Raw genomic sequence first — 20518 nt, 5'->3', positions numbered from 1 at the left:
GAGAAATGTGACTCACTCACTAGCAGACAGACCAGTGGCTAAAGAGGGCTGGCTGAAGGCCACTAAAAGAAAGTAACCCAATATGACTTGAGTAAAATCAGAGGGTCTTGACTAACAACAGACCTAAAAATGTAACAAACCGCACATGCAGTGGTAGAACTGGAGAGGTAGATGCACTCCATCACTAAGGCATGTATTCGCTCATTTTGTACTGATTGTAGAAATCTTATTTTCCTTCAGATCCAGAGCCATCCAGGCTGTTCCTGTCAGTGCTGCTGTTGAAGTCAAGGATTTCAAAGCCAACCTCGTCTTTAAAGAAATTGAAAAGAAGCTCCAAGAGGTACGTATAGATTTTATTTTCAGCTCATCTAACCTCTGTTTATCTTTGAGCTATTTATCAACATTGGAAATTGATAATCATTTGAAACACAAGTAGATGGCACCCTGTAAACCCAACACTCTGCTTGATGAGACGGACGTCTGTAATGTTGCAATGTGAAATATTGTATCTAGGTCACTCGAGCACTCCTCATGCAGATAAGATGGTGGAGTCATTTGGCTTGATTACAAGTTGCTCATAATATTCCGACCCATGTGTTAACCCTGGTTTATGTATGGGTTGAAATTATGACTTTGAAGGTATTTAATGCATCCAATACTTATCACATGTGTGAAATAACTCAACCCTCGTTAAATGTTGGTAGGTCAAACCTGCCAAAATGTAACAGGAAAAAAACATACAGTATTTACCCTATCATGCGGATTTTAGTGCGTTAAACACCAAAATCCGCTTGTTATTCCCTACAAAACCCATAATAGGTATTTATCACATCCAATAATTTACCCTGTGGTATTGTTATTTATCAGGGATAAATAACTCCTCAAGTCATAATCACCCCCTTTGCATTGAAAGCCCATGATAAACTCAGTCTTCCACACATTCAGGAACAGTGGTATCAGAAGTGTGGTTGTATTAGTGCATGAGACACGTAGAGAGCTAAAAAAGATCTTCAGTCGTTAGCCATGCAAGCACATCCTTTGTTAATGGCTAACCATCTTTTACACATCGATGTGTTTACCAGCTTCCAACTCATCTGCATTGGATATTCCCAAGATTAAAACGAGCATTGGCAAAGCCAATGGGTTTGGCTTCAATATGCAGATAGCTTTTGTGCATGCCTGTAGGCTTTGCCAGAGCTTTTGTGCATGCCTTTAGGCTTTGCCAGAGCTTTTGTGCATGCCTGTAGGCTTTGCCAGAGCTTTTGTGCATGCCTGTAGGCTTTGCCAGAGCTTTTGTGCATGCCGGTAGGCTTTGCCAGAGCTTTTGTGCATGCCTGTAGGCTTTGCCAGAACTTTTGTGCATGCCTGTAGGCTTTGCCAGAACTTTTGTGCATGCCTGTAGGCTTTGCCAGAACTTTTGTGCATGCCTGTAGGCTTTGCCAGAACTTTTGTGCATGCCTGTAGGCTTTGCCAGAACTTCTGTGCATGCCTGTAGGCTTTGCCAGGGCTTTCTAGCTTTCACGTCATACCTCTGTATGCAATCTGCAGTCGTAAGTTAAAATCTCCCCAGGGCTGGCAGTAACTTTCAAAACTCTGCGAGCAATGACCTGTACCATTTAGTTGTAAAATAATATTATGTGTTAAATACAGGACTTAAAGGCATGAGGGATTCTCTCTGTGGCAATGATACAAATTAGCTATTTACCTTAATATGAATAGCATAGATATCAATTATATTAAGCAACTCCTAAGAAAACATTCTGTTTGTAAGAGCTGTATTCATTGATGACACTGTTTCATGCAAAGTGCTACAAAGATACATATTTAGTCTTATTAATAGTAATCATGTTAATAGTAATCATTTTAATAAAAAAATAGAATTATGATAACCATAAAACCATCTCTATGTGCATGCAAAGAAGTATGGCATTAGCGTTTTGCAGAGAAAATACACACAGCGCCGAGTTTTGCTTCATAGCACTAGTGATAAGTTGTTAAGCAAAGGAGGAAATGCCCTATTGTTACTGACCAGAAAGTGGATCTGTAGATTTTTATTAGGGGGAGGGGGGCGGGGTGCAGGTCAGATCTTTTGCAAGCTAACAAAGGCTTCCATTCTGTGGAGAGAAACACGTGATTTCCAAGCATAATGGGAATATTAACAGAGGGCTTTCAGATGTTTGAACATAAAATGACATTTTCAGTAGCATATACGTTATTTGGAATAAAAACACTGGCTGGAACACGTACAAACCCTGACAAGAAACCTTTAAAGATTCGACACAACTTTGGCCCATCAAGACAGATATGCGCAGAGCAGAAATATAAATGTCCAAGTGGAGCAACAGATAGCCATTCTCTTCTAGTATTGGATATATGTCCTCATAGTAATGATTGGGATTGATTTCGAGATCTAATATGTATCGATATATTATATATATATATATATATATATATATATATATATATAATAATCAGAGCCCATAATCAAGACAATATAAATATATTTATTTGATTATGGGCAACACACACACACACACACGTACGTTTATGGGAAGCTCTACAACCCAAGGGCTGTAGCAAGATTGTAGTGGCAGCATTATTGAAGGAACAGATATAATTCTAGGATGTTGTTTACCAAAGTAGTTCAGGAGTTCGTTCCTTGCACTGCACCACACTAACCCACCTAGGATGCAGCATTGAATTCTTGGCTCAAAGCCCTTTCTTGCATGGTGACCTAATGTGCACTATTTCACTATATCTGTATATGTTGGCCCCCAGGTCTTTGCATATCCCAAGCCAGTGCCATAATTGTCTCTTTCTTTTATTTGGAAATGTGATTCTCTATATGGTTTAGAGTTTCGTGATATTATTCCAGTGGTTGATTTGGGAGAGGCAATATTGTATGTTAAGATTCAAAGTGAGGGCTGTTTGCAGATCTTGGGATTCTGCCTGAATACGCATGACTACTGTATTTTCTAGCTGGTTTCCTTAGTCGCCTGGTGAGCTGTCTGAACTTTGGTCTCTTCTCATTGCCACATGGTAACTTTATCTATGCCATAGTTGAAAAAATGAACTTACGACATGCAAGTCACAAACAGTGGAGACGTGCAAGGTCAGTTATGTGGCATGTACCGAAGGGCAGGTTTATCCTGTTGAGTAATTACGTGGAGAGTGACTGCAAGCATGAGTGAGGCACACTACTGTTGTGCCCATTACGTTTGAACTCTTCACCACTATGGCAAAACCAGTTAATCTCAGTGTATAACGTGAGTCAGTTGTGAAGCACCTCCTTCCAAGTGAGCTGTAGTTGTCTTGGCGCCCTGTCACCATGCCGGGCCTGGCTGCTCTCGAAGAAGGGACTGCTCAGTGACGCGTTATTTTACATTAGAACTGATGCCTTTATTCTTGCAAAATTGTAGTGCTTCCTACAAGAAAAAGCATGTCTGCTATTGCCGGCAGCCTCTCTAATTTATTTCAGAAAGCCATATCAGGAGAGCGTTTACTCTTATTTAAAAAAAAAAAAAAAAAAAAAATCAATTATGCACTGATTACAACAGGTAACTATTCTCTTATTTTCGATAGTTTCCTGATCATGGTCACTTCTTTAGCTGTTCGCTTCTGTTTAATTCACTAGTTTGTTTCTTATGGATCCCCTTTGAGGTGAGAGTGGGTGGTAAACTCGCAGTTTGAGGAACCATGATGTTATGGGAGACTTAACTACATCGGAAATCATCGTAAGAAGAAGAATACACCTTAGGGAGGGATCAAATTATTTAGCATCTGCTTCCCGCAACTTGTTGCCATTGTAGTTATTTACTGCAATGTGGACTGCCAATATCTAATCCTAAATGAGGCTGTCTGAACTTTCCTAGAGAGCCCTACAAAGTCTTTGCATTAGAGTCTTGAGCGGACCAGGGTAGTGGTATAGTGTGCGCGGCCAGAGGGAGTCTGTTTATGCCAACTATTGTGCTAAATGTCTAGAGTTGTGCCCGAAGTTTATAATTCCGTGGTCAGGGACTCTGTGGGTTAGGTGCTGCTAATTAGACGCGTCTGCTTAATGAGCCGAGTCGACTTTATTGCTAGGATCATGCTGTGTGTTAGTATTACGCAGGATTCACTTAGCACTTCATAAAGGAGCAGCATTCCAGATGTACCATGTTCATCCCGATCGATGGAAAAAAGTATTTACGCATATTCTTACTTAGCATCATCAGGTATAATCACTGGATAATTATTTCTGTTTTAGGAAGGAGAGCAGTATGTTAAGAAGATTGGTGGTATCTTTGCCTTCAAAGTAAAAGATGGCCCTGGTGGGAAAGAGGCTCTCTGGGTTGTGGATGTGAAAAATGGAAAAGGTTCAGTGGCTGTCAATTCAGGTGAGTGCTCTTTACTGAATGGCCGTCTCATGGGCTACATCTGTGTCTACATTTCCTTCAGTGCTTCGTGTGTGTATATACAGTGATGTTCTGTTTCATGTCAGTCATTGTTTTTTGTCAGAAGGGAAGAAGTTTAAGCATAAAGGGGATGGATGAGCTGTTTCATTCGGCATTCCTTTAATTTTTCATGTTCAACCCAGGCAAGCTGTGTAAATAATTGGTGGAATATGTGCAACACGTTGGTGGATCAATTTAAATAGAACAACTGCCACAATTCTATAGCGTGTCCCCAGTTCAGTAATGGCCACTCTTGTCATCTCCTTCAGTAAGGGGACTGAACGGACATGAGTGTTGACCTCCATTTCTTCCCTGTACAGATGGGCCATCAGGAGCTGAGGTCTGTTGATAGGACAGCTTGAGGAAGTGGCACTATTAGTCAGTGCATTCTTAAGGGACTTCTATCTAAAGAGGTCTCCTAAGCACCTTCACAGGTGGCAAACAAGCTTTAAAACTGTAAACACCTACATTATTTCTACTAACCTCTTCAAGTGTTTTTCCCAAAACTTTTACAGTCACTCAACAGGATTCCCCAATGAACTTCGTTATCTCCAGCACTCTCCTTTCCCTCACAGCGCACACTGGTCTTAGCAAGCACAGATGCACTGGTTCTCCAGGGCCAGTGGTCTTGGATTCCCTGGTTGATATCCCCTTAACCACCTGGAGACTGGCAGGCCTTGCCCCCAGTCCTGGTTGCAGGCAGAAGTCCTGCAGAGCTTTTCCACCTTGCACAGACTGACAGCTCACAATTTTTCTTATTTTTCTTCTTATGCCTTCTTATAGTCTATCCAGACACCAAATGTGATTTAGAGTCAGAGTCTTTGAATTTATTTTGGGGCTCTGCTTACTTTTGAAGTGCCCAGTCCTTTGCCCTCTCTTCCTCCAGAAAGCACCCTGTTATAGCAGGAGAGAATCCTAATAGCATAGCCCCATGACACAGGCCGTGGGGTTGATGAGAAGTTGACACATGGATGAGACACAGTGATGTGTGTACCAGAAGGTTAGCCCTAAGCCTCAGCCATACCGTTTGATCCTCTAATCAGCCATCTCCTTCCTGAGATGTGTCCAGGCTGCTTCCTTGTGACCTCTCTCCGAATCAAAGAGCAACCTTTGAAGTGTATTGGTGGAGCTTGGCTCTGTCTCTCTCCCTCTCCAATGTGTCCCCCCTAGCTTAGAGGAATGCAATAACACACAAATATGTCTGGGGGATTTCTCTACCTCCTCTCCTCATGTTTAACCATGCAGGCATCCAGCCATGTAATGTACAATTCACAGACAAGCAGCACATGCATACACCCACTGAACTACATCCTTCATGTATTGTACTTCTCACAAGCACACATACACTCAACACATGCAAATAATATACGTGCACTGGCCAGCACTACACACCAAACCGGTGCAGGCTAAGGGTGTGTTATGCACACAGCAGCGAAACATTGACTGAGTGAAGCTGTGGGTCTCAATCCAGTGACAAAGATCAAAAATTACCTGTTCACTCCTACCATTAACTACACGGTGTTTTGCCATCACCGCACTTATGCTGCTTAGCTCTTGGTAAAGATAGCAGCCCAATCCAACAAGACCGCAGTTTGTGAGACAAGCCAATGTCATGGCGCACAAGCATGTTCCTCATTTGCGTATAATAACTTAAATAAGCATTAAGGATCCAGACATAAGTACATTTGGGGCACTGAGAATAGGTGTGCGTATCCATTACCATACAGATGTTTTTTCCTTCCCAACAATGTAGTTACACAAAATGCAAATGCATCATTTTGGGCTATATTTTAGCTCAAAATGCCTCCTCGCATCATTTTTTTTTTTTTTTTTTTGCAGGCATTCATTTTAACAAGAGCACCACAAACAGCAGCTGTTTTTCGTGGTTTGTGGTACATTTGTACCTTGAATTACAACAAATTGTGCCATGTGAGCTACATTTTTACCATGAACGGTGTAAAATTATGGAAAATGGGATAATTTCCGGAGTTTCACCTAGAAAACATAACACGAAATTCCCAAATGACGGAAATAAGCAAGCGTTATTTAAATTTTGTCCAGTTTTAATTACAACCACCTGAGTTATATTTGAGCCAGTGACTTACAAAGAAAAGCTTCTCCCACGGATTGCTAGTCCACTGGCACCTCTGTTTTCTCGAATGTAGATGTATATCATAATAACAGGTATCCTATTCACGTATACCCTTTTCATTAGTTAAAAAAAAAAGTCTGCAAATCAGGCTGTAACATGAGGCGTAAATTACTATCTTGCAAGAGGAGATGATTTTGTGGCTATTTGGCAACTACTTCTTGTTTTTTACTCCTGTGTGGAATATCACAGTAGGTTTCAGGACACTTCAGTCAGGAATAAATATTTCATTTTCCTTCAAGAGTTATGTTATGCTGATATTTTCAAATGATGATAAATCAGCAACACCCCAGTGGCCTATCTATGCTAAGTCAGTATTTCCTGCAGAATCATCCAAGTCTTACGGTTGTCATTTCAGTCCTTCACAGAGTGATGCGAGTTTCCGCCCCTCACTACTTGAGGACGTTAATTCCATTCTGTCCTTCATGAAACCTATGTTATGCACTGACGACCCCCTACGTGTTTCACTTCTTAAATACATACTTAATGCCATCTTCATTTTCCATCTCTTTAATTCCTTCTTCTTGAAGGGGGTTCCTACTGTACAAAAACAGCCAGATCTGGATGCTCTGACCGATTTCCGGCCAATTCCCAAGCTACCATTCATTGGCAAGCTCTTTAACTGGAAGCAAGTTGGAGAGGTGCTCACTGTTCTCTTTGTTTGGCCCCATCAGCCTGGTTTGTGCTGTTGGCCTTCCACTGTGGCAGTGCTAGTCTGTTGGTGGATGATACTCTTTCATATCTCCTGGAAAGCTTGGCAGCATTTGATACAGCTGACCATGAGCTACCTTTTAGTGACCTCCACAACTCATATGAACTTATGTGGGACTAGTTTTTCTCCTTTGAGTCAGGACTGATTTCATCCAGCCAGAAAACCTTGGGCCCTGCCGATCCTCATGCTTTATATGTCTCCCAGTTCTCAACATTGGTACCAGTCTTACTTAACGATTTTATGGAACTCCTGGGGTATCTGCTAGTGGACTCGTTGACTCAGTTCAACGATATGGGCTGGCACTCCACTCTTAGTATGTCTTCTCTCGACGGCAGTCGCTATCTTGAGGACTGTTGCAGTATAGTGTAATACTGGATGTCTTGCCCCCTTCTGAAACTAAATCCACCGGACACAAACTTTCTGTTTGTCATTTTCTAGCTGTTTCTTAGCTTTTCCCTCTATACTCTATGGCACTTTTTCTCTTATTCAATGTTTAGTCTCTGGGTTTCCCTCTTCACTCATTCTTAACTTCCATTCCCATAGAAATAGGTTACTGTTTACTTTCCCTTTATGTCTGCATCTTCTGAAAAGAATTACACCTTTCCATCCTACCTCTGATTTTGGAGCGGTAATCTACAAGATCTGCAGTGGGTATAAACTTCTACAAGGTCGCCCTGCTTTGTCTCTCCCTATTTTCTGAACTATCTTACACTTCACAGCACATTTGAACTTTACGCTTGATCACATCTCTTTTTCTTTTGGAGCTAGCTTTTTTGGTACCTTTGTATTTCTTTTACGGGCTGCTGCATAACTTCCGAGTATCTGGCTGACAAAGTCTCCTTTGTCAGCAGAGATGCAAGAAGTCACACGCATCTAAGTTTGATATCTCATATCGCACAATAGCAGTGTGGCCATGCACATGTTTTTTTTTGTTTTTTTTTTTTGTGCAGACAAGTGGCTTTGAAAGGCCTTTACATTAGATGATGTGTTAGTACCTGCCTTTATTCCACTTTTAAAACAACTTGAAAATCGTATTTACTCAGTCTAGCCTGCTCTGTGTCTGGTTACAAGTTGTGTAAAGAGGAATTCTTCTTTTGCACGATTATAAGTGGACGGATGATTTTTGGGGGCATGCGATCCACGGACCAGATTTTAACAGGAAATTCAACAATAAAAACTGCCTCAGAAAAGGGTTGCATTGCAGCTCAGACCTATTCCTCAGCTCCCACCTGATCCTTAGACAAAGCATAAGGGGGAGCATGTAATGCTCTCCCCATACCACCAGCCAAAATTCTCTCTACATTTTTCCTTCCCCTCCCCTGTCCACTCTGTAACACCTTCACCCTGCACAAGATTCCTTGCAGACATTCACCATATGCTCAGCTTTGGTGGGGCATGTCTGCCTTATCCTCATGAAGTCAGGAATTCCATACAGAAATCCACCCAGTAATTACGAGTCTGTACAATTCTTCCCCACGCCAAGGGTTTTAACTAGTGATTGCAGGAATCCTATGTAGAGCTTCCAATCAGTATTGCAAATTCCAGCTGGCCAGAATCTCCACACATAATTCCTCACAACTTCTAACAGTACCCTACGTGTAATGTTTTATTGTACCTTGTTGTCTGTTTCTCTGTTTACAGTGTCTTATTACCTTTTCCTGCAGGTTTTTATTTTTTGGAAATTGTACTTTTAGTACAAAGTTAAAGTGTTCTCTTAATGTGGGTTTTTCTTCCTGCTTTTTATATGAAACATTTGTATGGATGCCATTGTATGTTGCAACTTGAACCTTTAAATAAATGAGTGTATACAGAAAATCTCTGTAGACAGTCATTAAGAGTAAAGTCAGATTTTTTTTCTGAGTTCTAGCTGAAGTTGTTTACTTCATAAGTTCAGTTCTTCTTGCTTCTACAGTTATAAGCATGAACATGCCATTTGGCACTGCCATAACGAAATGCGGACACCCTATACCCCAATGGAGAAAATAAATTATCTGATGCTTTTTAAAGCTCTGATGAAATGCATTAATCAGGAGCCAGAGACCATGCTGGTGTTTAGTGTTGGAGTTGTGCAAGTGTGCTGCTCCGAAGAAGGAGGGGGGACGCGTTAGGAATCTTCCATGGTAGTTGATGATGTAATAAACATTGTTGCCTCAGATTTTCACTAACTGACACGTAGATAAAAGATTCACCTTATAGACACCGACATAAACCTTTCCTTTATTGTCCAACCATTGTGCAAGAGCTTCTTGTGCAAGATAAGAGGATAGGTTTTGCTGATGAAGCCATCAAATGCAACCTTTAGTGATACAAATATGGTTGTATGCGTCATATCTGGAGATGAATTCTGGCTACCAGATTTTCATTATTTTCCATTTCCTTTACTTAAAGATATCCTCCGGTAAGTCAAGATTGTAGCTCGCTTGGAAACATGTTCGGTCCTGATGTATTTTTCTTGGCCTGTGTTTATGGAAAATGCATGTGGCCACCAGAATAAAAAAGCTTTGCCTTCCAAAGGATCAGAATACTTTGTCTTGGACTCGCCAATTCCATTGAGTAGTCATCGGCCTAGATCTAGTGGCTGGCTATTAATAGGGCATGCCAGTGGGTTTAAACTAGAATACTGTGCGCTTTTCAGGTGTGCATGATGCGGCGCTATCAGTATCACATTGTCCTATTCTATAGGTTTTCCTCCTCTAAAACACCACTGAGTACATATAATCGTTTAGATTGTGTGTCGAAGGACAGAATGACTGATGTAAACGTTTTATTTTCTTTGACTATGACACACAGGTTTCAAGTCAAGATTAAATATGTAACTAGATCCAGATACATCTACTGTCGTGTATATTTCTTAGCCTTCCCGGTTCTGCACTGTTAATGAGAGAATTGATTTCTACAAAAATGCATTTTCTAAAAGGAAACAGTGTCAGTTTGTACTACTTGAGTACTTTTTCAAACCCAATCAAGTTTAACGTCTACACTGCTTTGGTTAACATATGGAATGGGAGTGATATACATTTTGTACATTACGTATTTGTATTTTAACTTTTGTGTAGTGCTTCCCCAACCTTGAAAGCACTTTCACTGGTTAGGAGAATGATTTCTGTCAGTTGTGCGTGGCTGAAAGAGTGTGCTCTTACAACGTGAACAATATGTGGGAAGGGTTTTGGTGTTGAGAGGGGTAATCTAACTGTATTGCAGCAAACTTGTGGCCATGCTTAAGCAGGAGGTGTGATAAGTAAAATATATTAATGCTAGCATATATTTACCATCTTAAGTTAGGAGTTACTCTTATTGTGCAACATATGTGGGAAAAGTTTTCATGTTCTAGCTTTTTTAGGTGTCCTTTCATTGTGTCAAAGTGAACTTATTGCTGTGGTTTAACTTGAGGTCAAGTAGAACTACTTAACATGGGTACAGTTGTGCGTGCTTGCATATATTTACCCTCTTTAGTAGTTCTCTGTTCCATTGTTTGCACTGGATGGCGAGGTATGGCTTTGCAGTTTGGACACAATATGGTGGCATTGCGATCTTATAGCTGTCCTTGTCCTTCGAGTACTGTGGAGGCTTGATGGAAAGAGTAGACCAAACATGAAGGATCTTGTTTCTCTGCGGTGACCTAAGCATGACTGAATCATCTGAATGGTGACAACCAGTCCTAGCATCTTCCTGAATTCCAGGTAGTCGAGGATGGTCCTTATCCCTTTTGGTAGCGAGTCTCTTGAATGCATGGTTTCTTTGTTTGTCTCTGCTATATGAGAGTTGGAAAATGGAAAACTGTGTTTAAAGATTAGCCACTTCTAGAATGAGCACCCTGTCTCTGCGCTCACTGCCTCTACGACAGTGCCACAATGCTAATGTGGAGGTTGGAAGGTGATGTTCCATAATGATTTTTCCCAATGTGAAGGAAAACAGTTTGTTGTAGGAAATGATCCAAAAGAAAATTCCTGTCAACGGGCATAGTTTGAATTGGATATGATAAAATAAGCTTGGCTATCCTTGATCAGTAATCTCTGCTATCATTGGAGAACAATCTCTAGGCGATAAGGCTGTGGGTTCCAAGATCTCTGTAGTCTCCGGAGTTGTGGATACCCTTGTGCCTTGTAAACCAAAGGTCACATCACCTGCTCGTACAACTCTCGCACTGTAGCCTTTGTACTCTCCCAGGGGACCGATAAAGGCCGTTAAGCAACTATGGGCGGAAATTGAAGCTGATGAGGCCAACACAATGTTTTTGTGGTGTCTCTTGAAATTTGCAAATACAAGAAATGAACAATTAATGAGGCCGCTGTTGCAGTTTTAACGTTAATAGTCAGATAAAATGCAAGGATTCCGTACCTAAAACAATGTAGAGAGGAAGTAGATAAACCCCATGGCTCATTTGTGCTGATCACTGCTAGGAAAATTCCTCAAAAAGAGAATTGTGCTCAGTTGCATGTTTTCCTCTGCCCATTTGAAATGTAAGTGTATGTGTGCGTGTGTGTGTGTATACGTGTATATATATTATTTCCCCCCCCCCCCCAACTGGAAAAAAATAAAGTAACGCTAGATGAATTTGTCAGTGGCAATATTTATGTTTTGAACTACAAAAACCACAGAAATGTACTGGTTATCGTTAGTACCACTAACTATCTAGCTTGCTCCCCTGCCATACACTGCTTATGACCTCAGTTATGACTTCACTCATGCCCTATCCTGTGACATCATTTATAATATCACTGTTGACATCTCAAATGACATTGATGGCATCACTGATGACTTCATCAAATAAGTGTGCAGCTTTGTTTTGCAGTTTACACTGCGGCGGGTAACTACCATAATATTTTTCTACTTCATTTTCTACAGCCTGTGTCCAGCTAATGGGTGTAAGTGTTTACAAAACACGTGTCCTAAGGCACCATAACTGTCTTGAGGTATTTAACAAAATGTAAATATTTGCATTCAAGAGTAGCTGTGTGCAAGCAACAGTTGACTTGAATTCATTATGCTGCACACAGCTTTTTAGTTCAGCAGAAAAAGTTTCCAACATGAGAAAGATTCCACGTAGTATATACTAACCTTTGTAAGCAGCGTTGGGTTATTAGAGAGAAAAGTGTCACCATGATAATTAATACTTTTTTTTTTTTTTTTTTTTTTTTTAGAATGTTTTTATTAAACATTCAGTACATTATTAACACTGTACCATTGACAACTTCAAACATAATAGCCATCTTCCTGAACCTGTCACACAACAGCAGTAAATCTGTACAAAGAGACCAATTTTTACAGAATATTACAGTAGGAATAAATGTCTGGTAATCCTTCTCCCCATAGAGTACACCATTCGCCGTGGCTAACTGTATTAGAGATACCCGCCTTCCCCCCCCCTTGAAAGTTTCCTGGAAGAAGCTGAGATGGATGAATGATGTTTTTTTTATTTTATTTTTAGAAAATGTTGTTTCGTCAAATGAGGCCAACGTTATTACCAAGCCAAAAACACTTCGTATTGAAAAGCAGACCTAACTATAAGTACCTAGTGGTGATCACAACTGGGTAATATATATATTACATGGGTAGGGTGGTATACCGTCTTGTTGAATATTTGGCAGTGGTTTCAAAGCTTGTAGTTTACAGAAGTGTGATAATGCAAGGTATTCAACGTCTTGCCAGTGAGTGGGCTGAAAGAACAGCCACCCTTTTAGAGTCTCAGAGCTGTACAACTTCATAAAGGTAGGAAGTAGTCGACTAAAGAGCCTCCGTAGAACACCAGTCTTTTGAATGAACTCGGTCCATTTGAAAAACCATTTAAATACACAGCACGTTTTAATGGGAGAGGCAAGGCAGACATTGAAGTTGGTGGGATACATGCGGATGGCAAGGAAGACCAAGCAAAGATTGCGCTTCTATGTCCTATACTAGCTAATATGCTGAAGATGATATCCATCCGGAGATCCACCTGCTTGTGCTACAGTTACAGTAACCTTGGTTGTATCCAAGTTGAGCATCAAGTTAGTATCAGTCATTTAAATGGCTGCTGCTTAAAGGCAGGTACTGAAATTGACCTGAGTTGAGAGAGACTCCTTCTATTCTCATGATATTTTGACTAATATCTGAAATCTTGCTTTCCGATCTGAGTTCAGATGTGACTGGAGAGATTAAAAGTAGTAGGGATGTGAGATGAGCCCATGGGACACCGCTGTCTGATCATTTGAAGATGGATTTAAGGGAGGGAAAAATGACTGCCTGCCCCTCCAAAAATGAAGAGAGCCAAGCACCGGCTTTTATTCTGGATACCAGTCTAGCAGACTAGAAATGAGGACCCGTAATCACAGCAATGTGATCCAATAGCATAAGGACAACAGAACCAACCTGGTTCTAAGGAAGTCGCAACTGGTTCATGATGACACCTAAACATCTCTTTACCGTGGGTGAATCTCATTGGTGAATCTAGATATCTAATCAAGATTAGACAGGACTATTGCACAATTTTTACAATGTGAAATATATGAGCCAGACATGGGTATAAAGGAGATCCTGGCTTAACAGCCAAGGAGTCTGGACTTGTATTACTAGTAATCAAAGATTTGAATTAATCTAAGAGTGGATGATCTAATTCTAAGTTATTAGTAAGGCTTTCTACAGTAGTAACAGTAAATCAAGGTATGCTTAAGAATTTTCTAGAGGAAACCAGAAGTCAAAGATTGACAAAAAAGTAAAATGGGAGTGACTAAGGAGTCCTACGAACCAGTTTTAGAGAATTCAGTATGATATGGCACCCTCAATAGCCCCATTAATATGGCTCTTGATAGGCTTTATTTGATAGAGACTTCTAGCCGCAGATGCCTCTGCTCCACGCCTTCCAGAATTTACCAGAGAGACTTCGGCCCAATTAAGATTTTTATAAGGGCATGCAACTCATATTTGGATGGGCTGACCCCACTGGAGCGCCTTTGGAGCCCCAAGGGTTCAGCAGGTGGCCCCACTTAATTCACCGCTGCAGGTCTTCCCTCAGCACCATTCAGGCCCCTTAAATCTGTTCCTCAATCCGTGTTGGCACCAGTTGCGAGACCAAAACCTTAGTCTGAGCCCATTTCAGTGACGTTGTTCCCATCATTATACATGACTCCGATACATAGGCAGGCCAGATTTGTCTGATTTCAACTCCAGAACTGGCTGGAACTCGACCTTCTGAGCCAAAGCCAGGACCTACTTCCCTGCAGGCAATATGATTGGGAGATATGTGAGGATCCTTATGGATTCCTCAACCCCATAAAAGAGCCCAAAGCTAACTGGTACGTGGAACTGGTGGATTTCAGTGGTTTGTTGGGAGGAGGGCAGCTGATGACCTGGACCTTATGCTGCCCTCGGTGGCAGTCAAGACTAACGTCTTGACCAAGGTGTTCCAGTCAGGAATTGCCCCCACAGAACCTTTCCTCCCTTTTTAACAAAGCCCTCACAGAGGTCCTGCTCTGGGCATGAGCGATGCCCTGCAGAGGGGCTCCTTTTGCACAAGACAATTGCCCAGTTCCAGGCGACTCAGCTTTCCTCACCCAGCAACCCACACTGGAGAGCCTGGTTGTCCAGGCCTCCACATCCAAAGCAAACCCTGGCACGTCCCCAACCACTCCACTCAATAGGAAATCCAACAGGCTGGACATCTTCGGCAAGAAGATCTTCTCTTCTGCCAGCCTTGCACTGCGGTCTCAGAGGAAGGTCAAGCCGTCATGACCCAAGTTATTGCCGATGGCATGGTTGCAGCAAAGTTCACCATGTACTTCAGACTGTACTCGACTGATTTGCTAGTCAGAGTGATTGTGTCAACAGTGGCACTTCGATTCCACGCCTGGCTGAGATCTACTGGCTTTTCGGGGGATGTCCAGGCATCCCTTATGTACATGTCCTTCGATGGCACCTGCCTCTTTGGTGAAAGGGCAGATCTTGAGATTGCCAACAGGGCCACTGCCCGGTCGTTAGAACTCTCCATGGCCAGCCCCATTCTGCTTTTTGGCCCTTTTGTGGCTAGAATACATGCTTTCAACTACCATTACTCCTTGCCACAAAGGGCTTCCCATTCCTTTTGCGTCCGTGGACACAGCTCGTACAAATCTCGTGAGACCCAAGACCAGAGTTCTTCCCAGTCCGCCGCCCCTGGTAGCCGTAGCCTCCAGACCCCTTTAGTCTGCCCTCTCACCATCACGGGCAACCGGTCAGCAGCAAGAGGATGCACCACTTGTCCCACTGGCAGCTCATAAAATTGGACCACACCCTTCCATTCACCAAAACCCACCACCCATTTAATCATCCTCAGATGGGCTGATGGAGGACCCACCTCTCCTTGCTCTTGGCAGGAGATACTGGCTCTTTTGGCAAAAGGAGCCCTCAAGAGAGTGCTGGCATCAGAAGTAGGTTGTGGTTGCTATTCCCACTGCGTTCTAGTGCCCAAAAAGGATTAAGTCCTTTGTCTTATACCAGGCCTGCGCACTCAACTTCTTGAAGAAGATGGAATTTCAAGGTATTTATATTAGCTCCAGTCCTGCCTACCCCGGAGAATAGATGGTAGCGTTGGACACGCTGGACGCCTACTTCACATAACCGTCCTGCCTGCCTACAGGCGTTACCTGCAGGTCACAGTTTGCCACTACCACTTTCAGATCTCTGCTCCCTTTCAGCCTTACAGGCACCTCTTGGGTGTTCACAAAAGTGATGGCATTGGTCGCAGCCCATCTGTGGATGTCAGGTGTTTGTCTTTCTCTACCTCGCGGACTGCTTGTTGAAGGTGGGCTCACCCCCAGGCAGTTGTCTTTCATCTCCAGCATATGGCAGACCTCCTGCATTTGCTTGGATTTACTTTCAGCATGCCAAGTCACACCTAACTCCCATCAGACCCTTCCTTTCATCCTATCTGTTCTGGGCGCAGTGCGGCTTCAGGCCTATCCTCCAGTGCGGCGAGTCCTAGATATGTAGGCCATGATTCTGGTATTTCAGCCTCTAACCTGGTTTTGGTGAGATTGACTCTGGGGCTACTGGGCCTCAGGGCCTCCTGCATCCTGCTGGTAACACATGCCTGTTGGCATATGTGGAATCTACAGTGGGACCTGATGTCCCAGCGGTTCAGCATCTAAGGAATCCCTCCAACCTTGTCCTGATATTGGCGGGAACTGCAAAAGATCTGCAGTGTTGTCTGATTAAGGACGATCGGGTCAGCTACAGACTGCGCTCCTTTCCATCCACAACTGATTGTGGTGACAGAGTCCATTCTGGCTCTCGGCGACCATCTGGGAGAGGTGGCAAACATAGGATTCTGATCTCTGGCAGGGCCTCGGCTTCACATCAGCCTGTTGGACCTGAAAGTGATTTGCCTGGCATTGAAAGCCTTTCTTCCTTCCATCAAGGAAAGTTTAGGTGTTTAAGGGCAACAAGCAAGGTGGAGTGGGGTTGTGGACCCTGCGTCAAGAGGCCCTGTTTCTCTGGTGGGATCTCTGAACCTCAGAGCAGACAAACTCAGCCATTGATGTCTTGCAGATCATGAATGGGTTCTTCACCTGTAGGTGGTGCATGGTCTCTTCAATGACTAAGGAGAACGATGGCCAGATCTGTTTGCCACCGCTGAGATCATGCAATGTCAACACTTCTGCGCATTGGAGTTTCTCAGATGACTCTTGTGAGGAGATGTATTTTGTCTCATATGGACTTCAGGCCTCCTGTACACCTTACTGCCAATACCACCAAGAGGATTAGGAATGACAGAGCCTGAGTCATTCTAGAAGCCTTTGATTGCGCACGGAAGGGATGGTATCTGGAACTCCTGAGCATGATCATCTTCCTTTTTATGGTGGATCACCTGTTACAGGAACAGGGCAGGGTTCTGCACCCTTACCTGCAAAAGTTCTGCCTTCGTGCATGGTGATTGAGTGGCAGCAACTGACAGTGTTTGACCTCCCTTCAGAAATCTGCAGTGTCATTCTGGTAGCCGGAAATCCATCAACCAAGATAGTATGCGCCTGCTATTCGAACGCATTTGTGAGTTGGTGAAATTCCAAAAATGTTGATTCCCTCTCTTTGCCTATGTCTGAGGTGTAGTTATTTATTCCATTGCTAGCCCGGCAAGGCTTTTCTCTGGGCAAAGTTAAAGGATATCTTTCAGCCATATTGCCTTATTTTGTTGTGACTCGTTTCCTAAAATGACTCTAACACAAGTTTCCTCCATAACCCTTCATCATGCCCAAATGAGACCTGAACTTAGTTTTGAATTTTTTAATGCGCTCGCCCTTCGAGCTTATGCATAGCCTCTCTCGACAATCAAAACAGCCTACCTGGTGGTCATTACATTAGCATGAATGGTTAGCGGGTTGCTAGGACTGGCTCCGGGCCCTCCATACACCAGCATTTTTCCAGACAATCTGGTTCTGAGTACACGTTCCTGTCAAAAGTGGCAACATTCTTTCACTTAGGACAGACCATCACACTGCAGACCTTCACCCCCACTCCCTTCCAAAGAGGAGGGGATACTCCATCGCCTGGACCCAAAAAGAGCATTCTCTTTCTACATAGATCGTATTAAAGAATGTTGGGTCAATGATCAACTATTCATTAGGTTCTCTGAAGCAAAGAAAGTGAAAACTGTGCAGAAACGGACCATCTCCAGATGGATTATACTCTGCATTAAGGTCTGCTGCACACTAACCAAAAAACAGCCCTCGTGCGGGCACATTCCACCAGAGCCAAGACTGCAACAATTGACTGGGCATCTATCAGGCTGCGACGTGGGTATCTCTGCACACGTTTATCAAGTACTGCTTCCTGGACAGTTAGGTGTGTTGTGACGGCAGACCTGACTGGTCTGAATCTTCTTGCAAACCCACCTCCTGGGAGGTATTGCTTGGGTATCTATTCTAAAGTAAGGAATCTGTGGCAAAAAGACTCTATCAGATGAACAAGTTACTTACCTTCAGTAACGTCTTATCTGGAATGGACTCTATCTAGCCGCAGATTCCTTAGTGACCTTCCCATCTTCCCCCGCTTTTGCGAACAAATTTTTCCAACTATTGTGACCTCTGTAGGTCCTTATTGTCTGCACACTGGTCCATGAGCCTCCTGCTGTGGCTCTGTGCTTCTGACCTGGAAATGTCACAAAAAAAACTGATGTCAGCACACTGCAGTGGAACCTGCATAGGCACTGCACACGTCACATCCAGCGCCAACAATACTAATGTGGAGTTGATAGACACCAGCTACTTGCGCAGAGGTACTGCTCCAGATATTCTGCATCCAGTGTGTTGTCTTGGGAATATTCTAAAATAAGGAATATGACGTTAGATAAAGTCTCTACTAGATAAGTTGCTATTGAAGGTATGTAACTTTCTCATCTGTGATGCATTTTCAAATTTGATGGTGTTTATTCCTGAACTGAGTTCTTGACATTTCTAGCAATTATGGACTGCACTAGGTGAAGGTGCACCACACAGTTTCTCAGTTGCGTGAGTGTACATTGTTTACACTGTAAATGTATGCTTTTATTCATAGACGCAATGACAAACCCTTATATTTGTGTAACTTTCTTCTAGTAATATTTTTGATTCGCTTTTTGTCAGATAAGATTTTAACGTATTCTGTTTACAATTACTTTTTTTTAAAACAAAAGTTGGGCAGTTTTCATTGTTCACTTAAATTCACTGTGTTACAGGCACCGTTTTACATTGTTTTGTCAGTGGAAGTGTTCAGAACCTAAATGAAGGAGACTAAAAGGAAGATTGACTGCATTTGATAACCCATGATTATGCTCCTTGAGATTACGCTGTTAAGGCGCTCTATTTAACTACTGTAAATTCATAGTGTTCTGGCAGTTTCACAGGATGCAAGGGTATAGACTGATTTTTGTTTGTGTCCTTCCCCACTCTTTTCTGTAAATTACTGGACCAAAATTGTTTCAAAGGTGCTATTTTGGGCGGCTTTTCTAAGAAGAGAAAAAATACACATGTGGCTTTGGATATGCCCTCAAAACACTTTACCGTATCCAGTTACTTTACCCACTGTGCTAGGGTGGTTGTTGTTGCTGCGGAGGAGCTTACTGCTCATCTCGTATACCTACTGTCCGCTCCGAGCACCCGTGTCCTTGCGGCCACTGGGTGCAAAATCATCATTGACAGTGGAAGTGCAGAGCATATAGGAGAGGAGCGAAGAGAGCTCACCGCGGCTCTGCCGCTTACTGAGAAGCCATTGCATGGGAGCCATCGCAATAGCCCGTGCTATAAATCGCCCTCACCACCCTGGAGGTCTGTGTGAGGTGCACGGCCCAGGGAAGCAGCCCAGACTTGAGGCCCAGAGGTGCGGCTGTGTGTCTGTCACGAGACCGGACGCCAGGGGCTTATCGAGGGCCTGGAGACACTGAGCTATGGAAGGCGCAGAAGCACGTTATAACGCAAGCCGCGTTGTAAAAAAAGAAAAAAAAACGCAGAGAGCAGATGGCTGTCAGGCCAGCCAACCAACTCTCGGCTGCTAGTCTTCAGTTACCGGTACCATCAACTGGCATCCGCACCGGGCACCAGGTACTTGAACTTACAGAAGTGCTGCCAGGCAACACGAGCGTGACAGCCATAGTCTGTTCTCACTAAGTGCTTGCCGCAGGCCCCCCCGCGGAAGTGGTCTGGATGCAGCTTGCGGGGTGGCTAGTGAGCCCCACTCGCATCTCTTATCTCACCTTTTCAAGATATATGGTTATACATGGTTATTAACACGACAGCACAACAAATATAATCAATAATAATTCTGACTATAAATTTGAATAAAACAAAAGCATAAATATAAGCGCACAGTCGAAGGTCTAAAATTGGACTTTATTGCTTGACCTGCATTGTTGCCCATATTGCCTGCCCTGCTTAACCAGGGAGAAGGAGAATGAGGTCAGGCAAAGCAAGAAGCAACATTTTCAATTTAACCAAGAGAAAAGGGAAAAGAGATCCAGCCCTTGATGAAGTGGCCATAAAAAGGAGAGCGAGTAGTGCTTCAGAGCCCCTTAGCCCCCATAAGGTTTTGAGTACGATCAATACAACCAATGGAAGCCTAGCAGTGCAAAATAACAGCTTGGAAATGATGAATGTAAGAAAGATGGGTCAGTCGGTAAATTATACTCTCCAAGAGGAGGAACCAAAATAGGTAGCCCGATTCAACTACCATAAGATAACCGACTACTATGCTGTCTTAAGCAATGGTGAAAATAATATGGACTCATTGGGTTCTAATCAACAA

The 20518-nt window shown here is 42.9% G+C and overlaps 1 protein-coding gene across 1 annotated transcript in view; it reads left to right on the top strand.

Annotated features, from left to right (window-relative positions):
• SCP2 (sterol carrier protein 2) overlaps nt 1-20518 on the top strand; it is a 322938-nt gene that overhangs the window by 280476 nt on the left and 21944 nt on the right. Inside the window, exons 13-14 of the mRNA XM_069232654.1 lie at nt 241-340; nt 4247-4376. Of these exons, the coding sequence (XP_069088755.1) occupies nt 241-340; nt 4247-4376 (230 nt within the window). The remainder of the gene's footprint in view (nt 1-240; nt 341-4246; nt 4377-20518) is intronic.

Source organism: Pleurodeles waltl, chromosome 4_2 (genome assembly GCF_031143425.1).
Source record: "Pleurodeles waltl isolate 20211129_DDA chromosome 4_2, aPleWal1.hap1.20221129, whole genome shotgun sequence".
Lineage (NCBI taxonomy): Eukaryota > Metazoa > Chordata > Amphibia > Caudata > Salamandridae > Pleurodeles > Pleurodeles waltl.
Note: the sequence above shows the minus strand (reverse complement) of the source record. Positions and strands in the feature narration are given on the sequence as shown.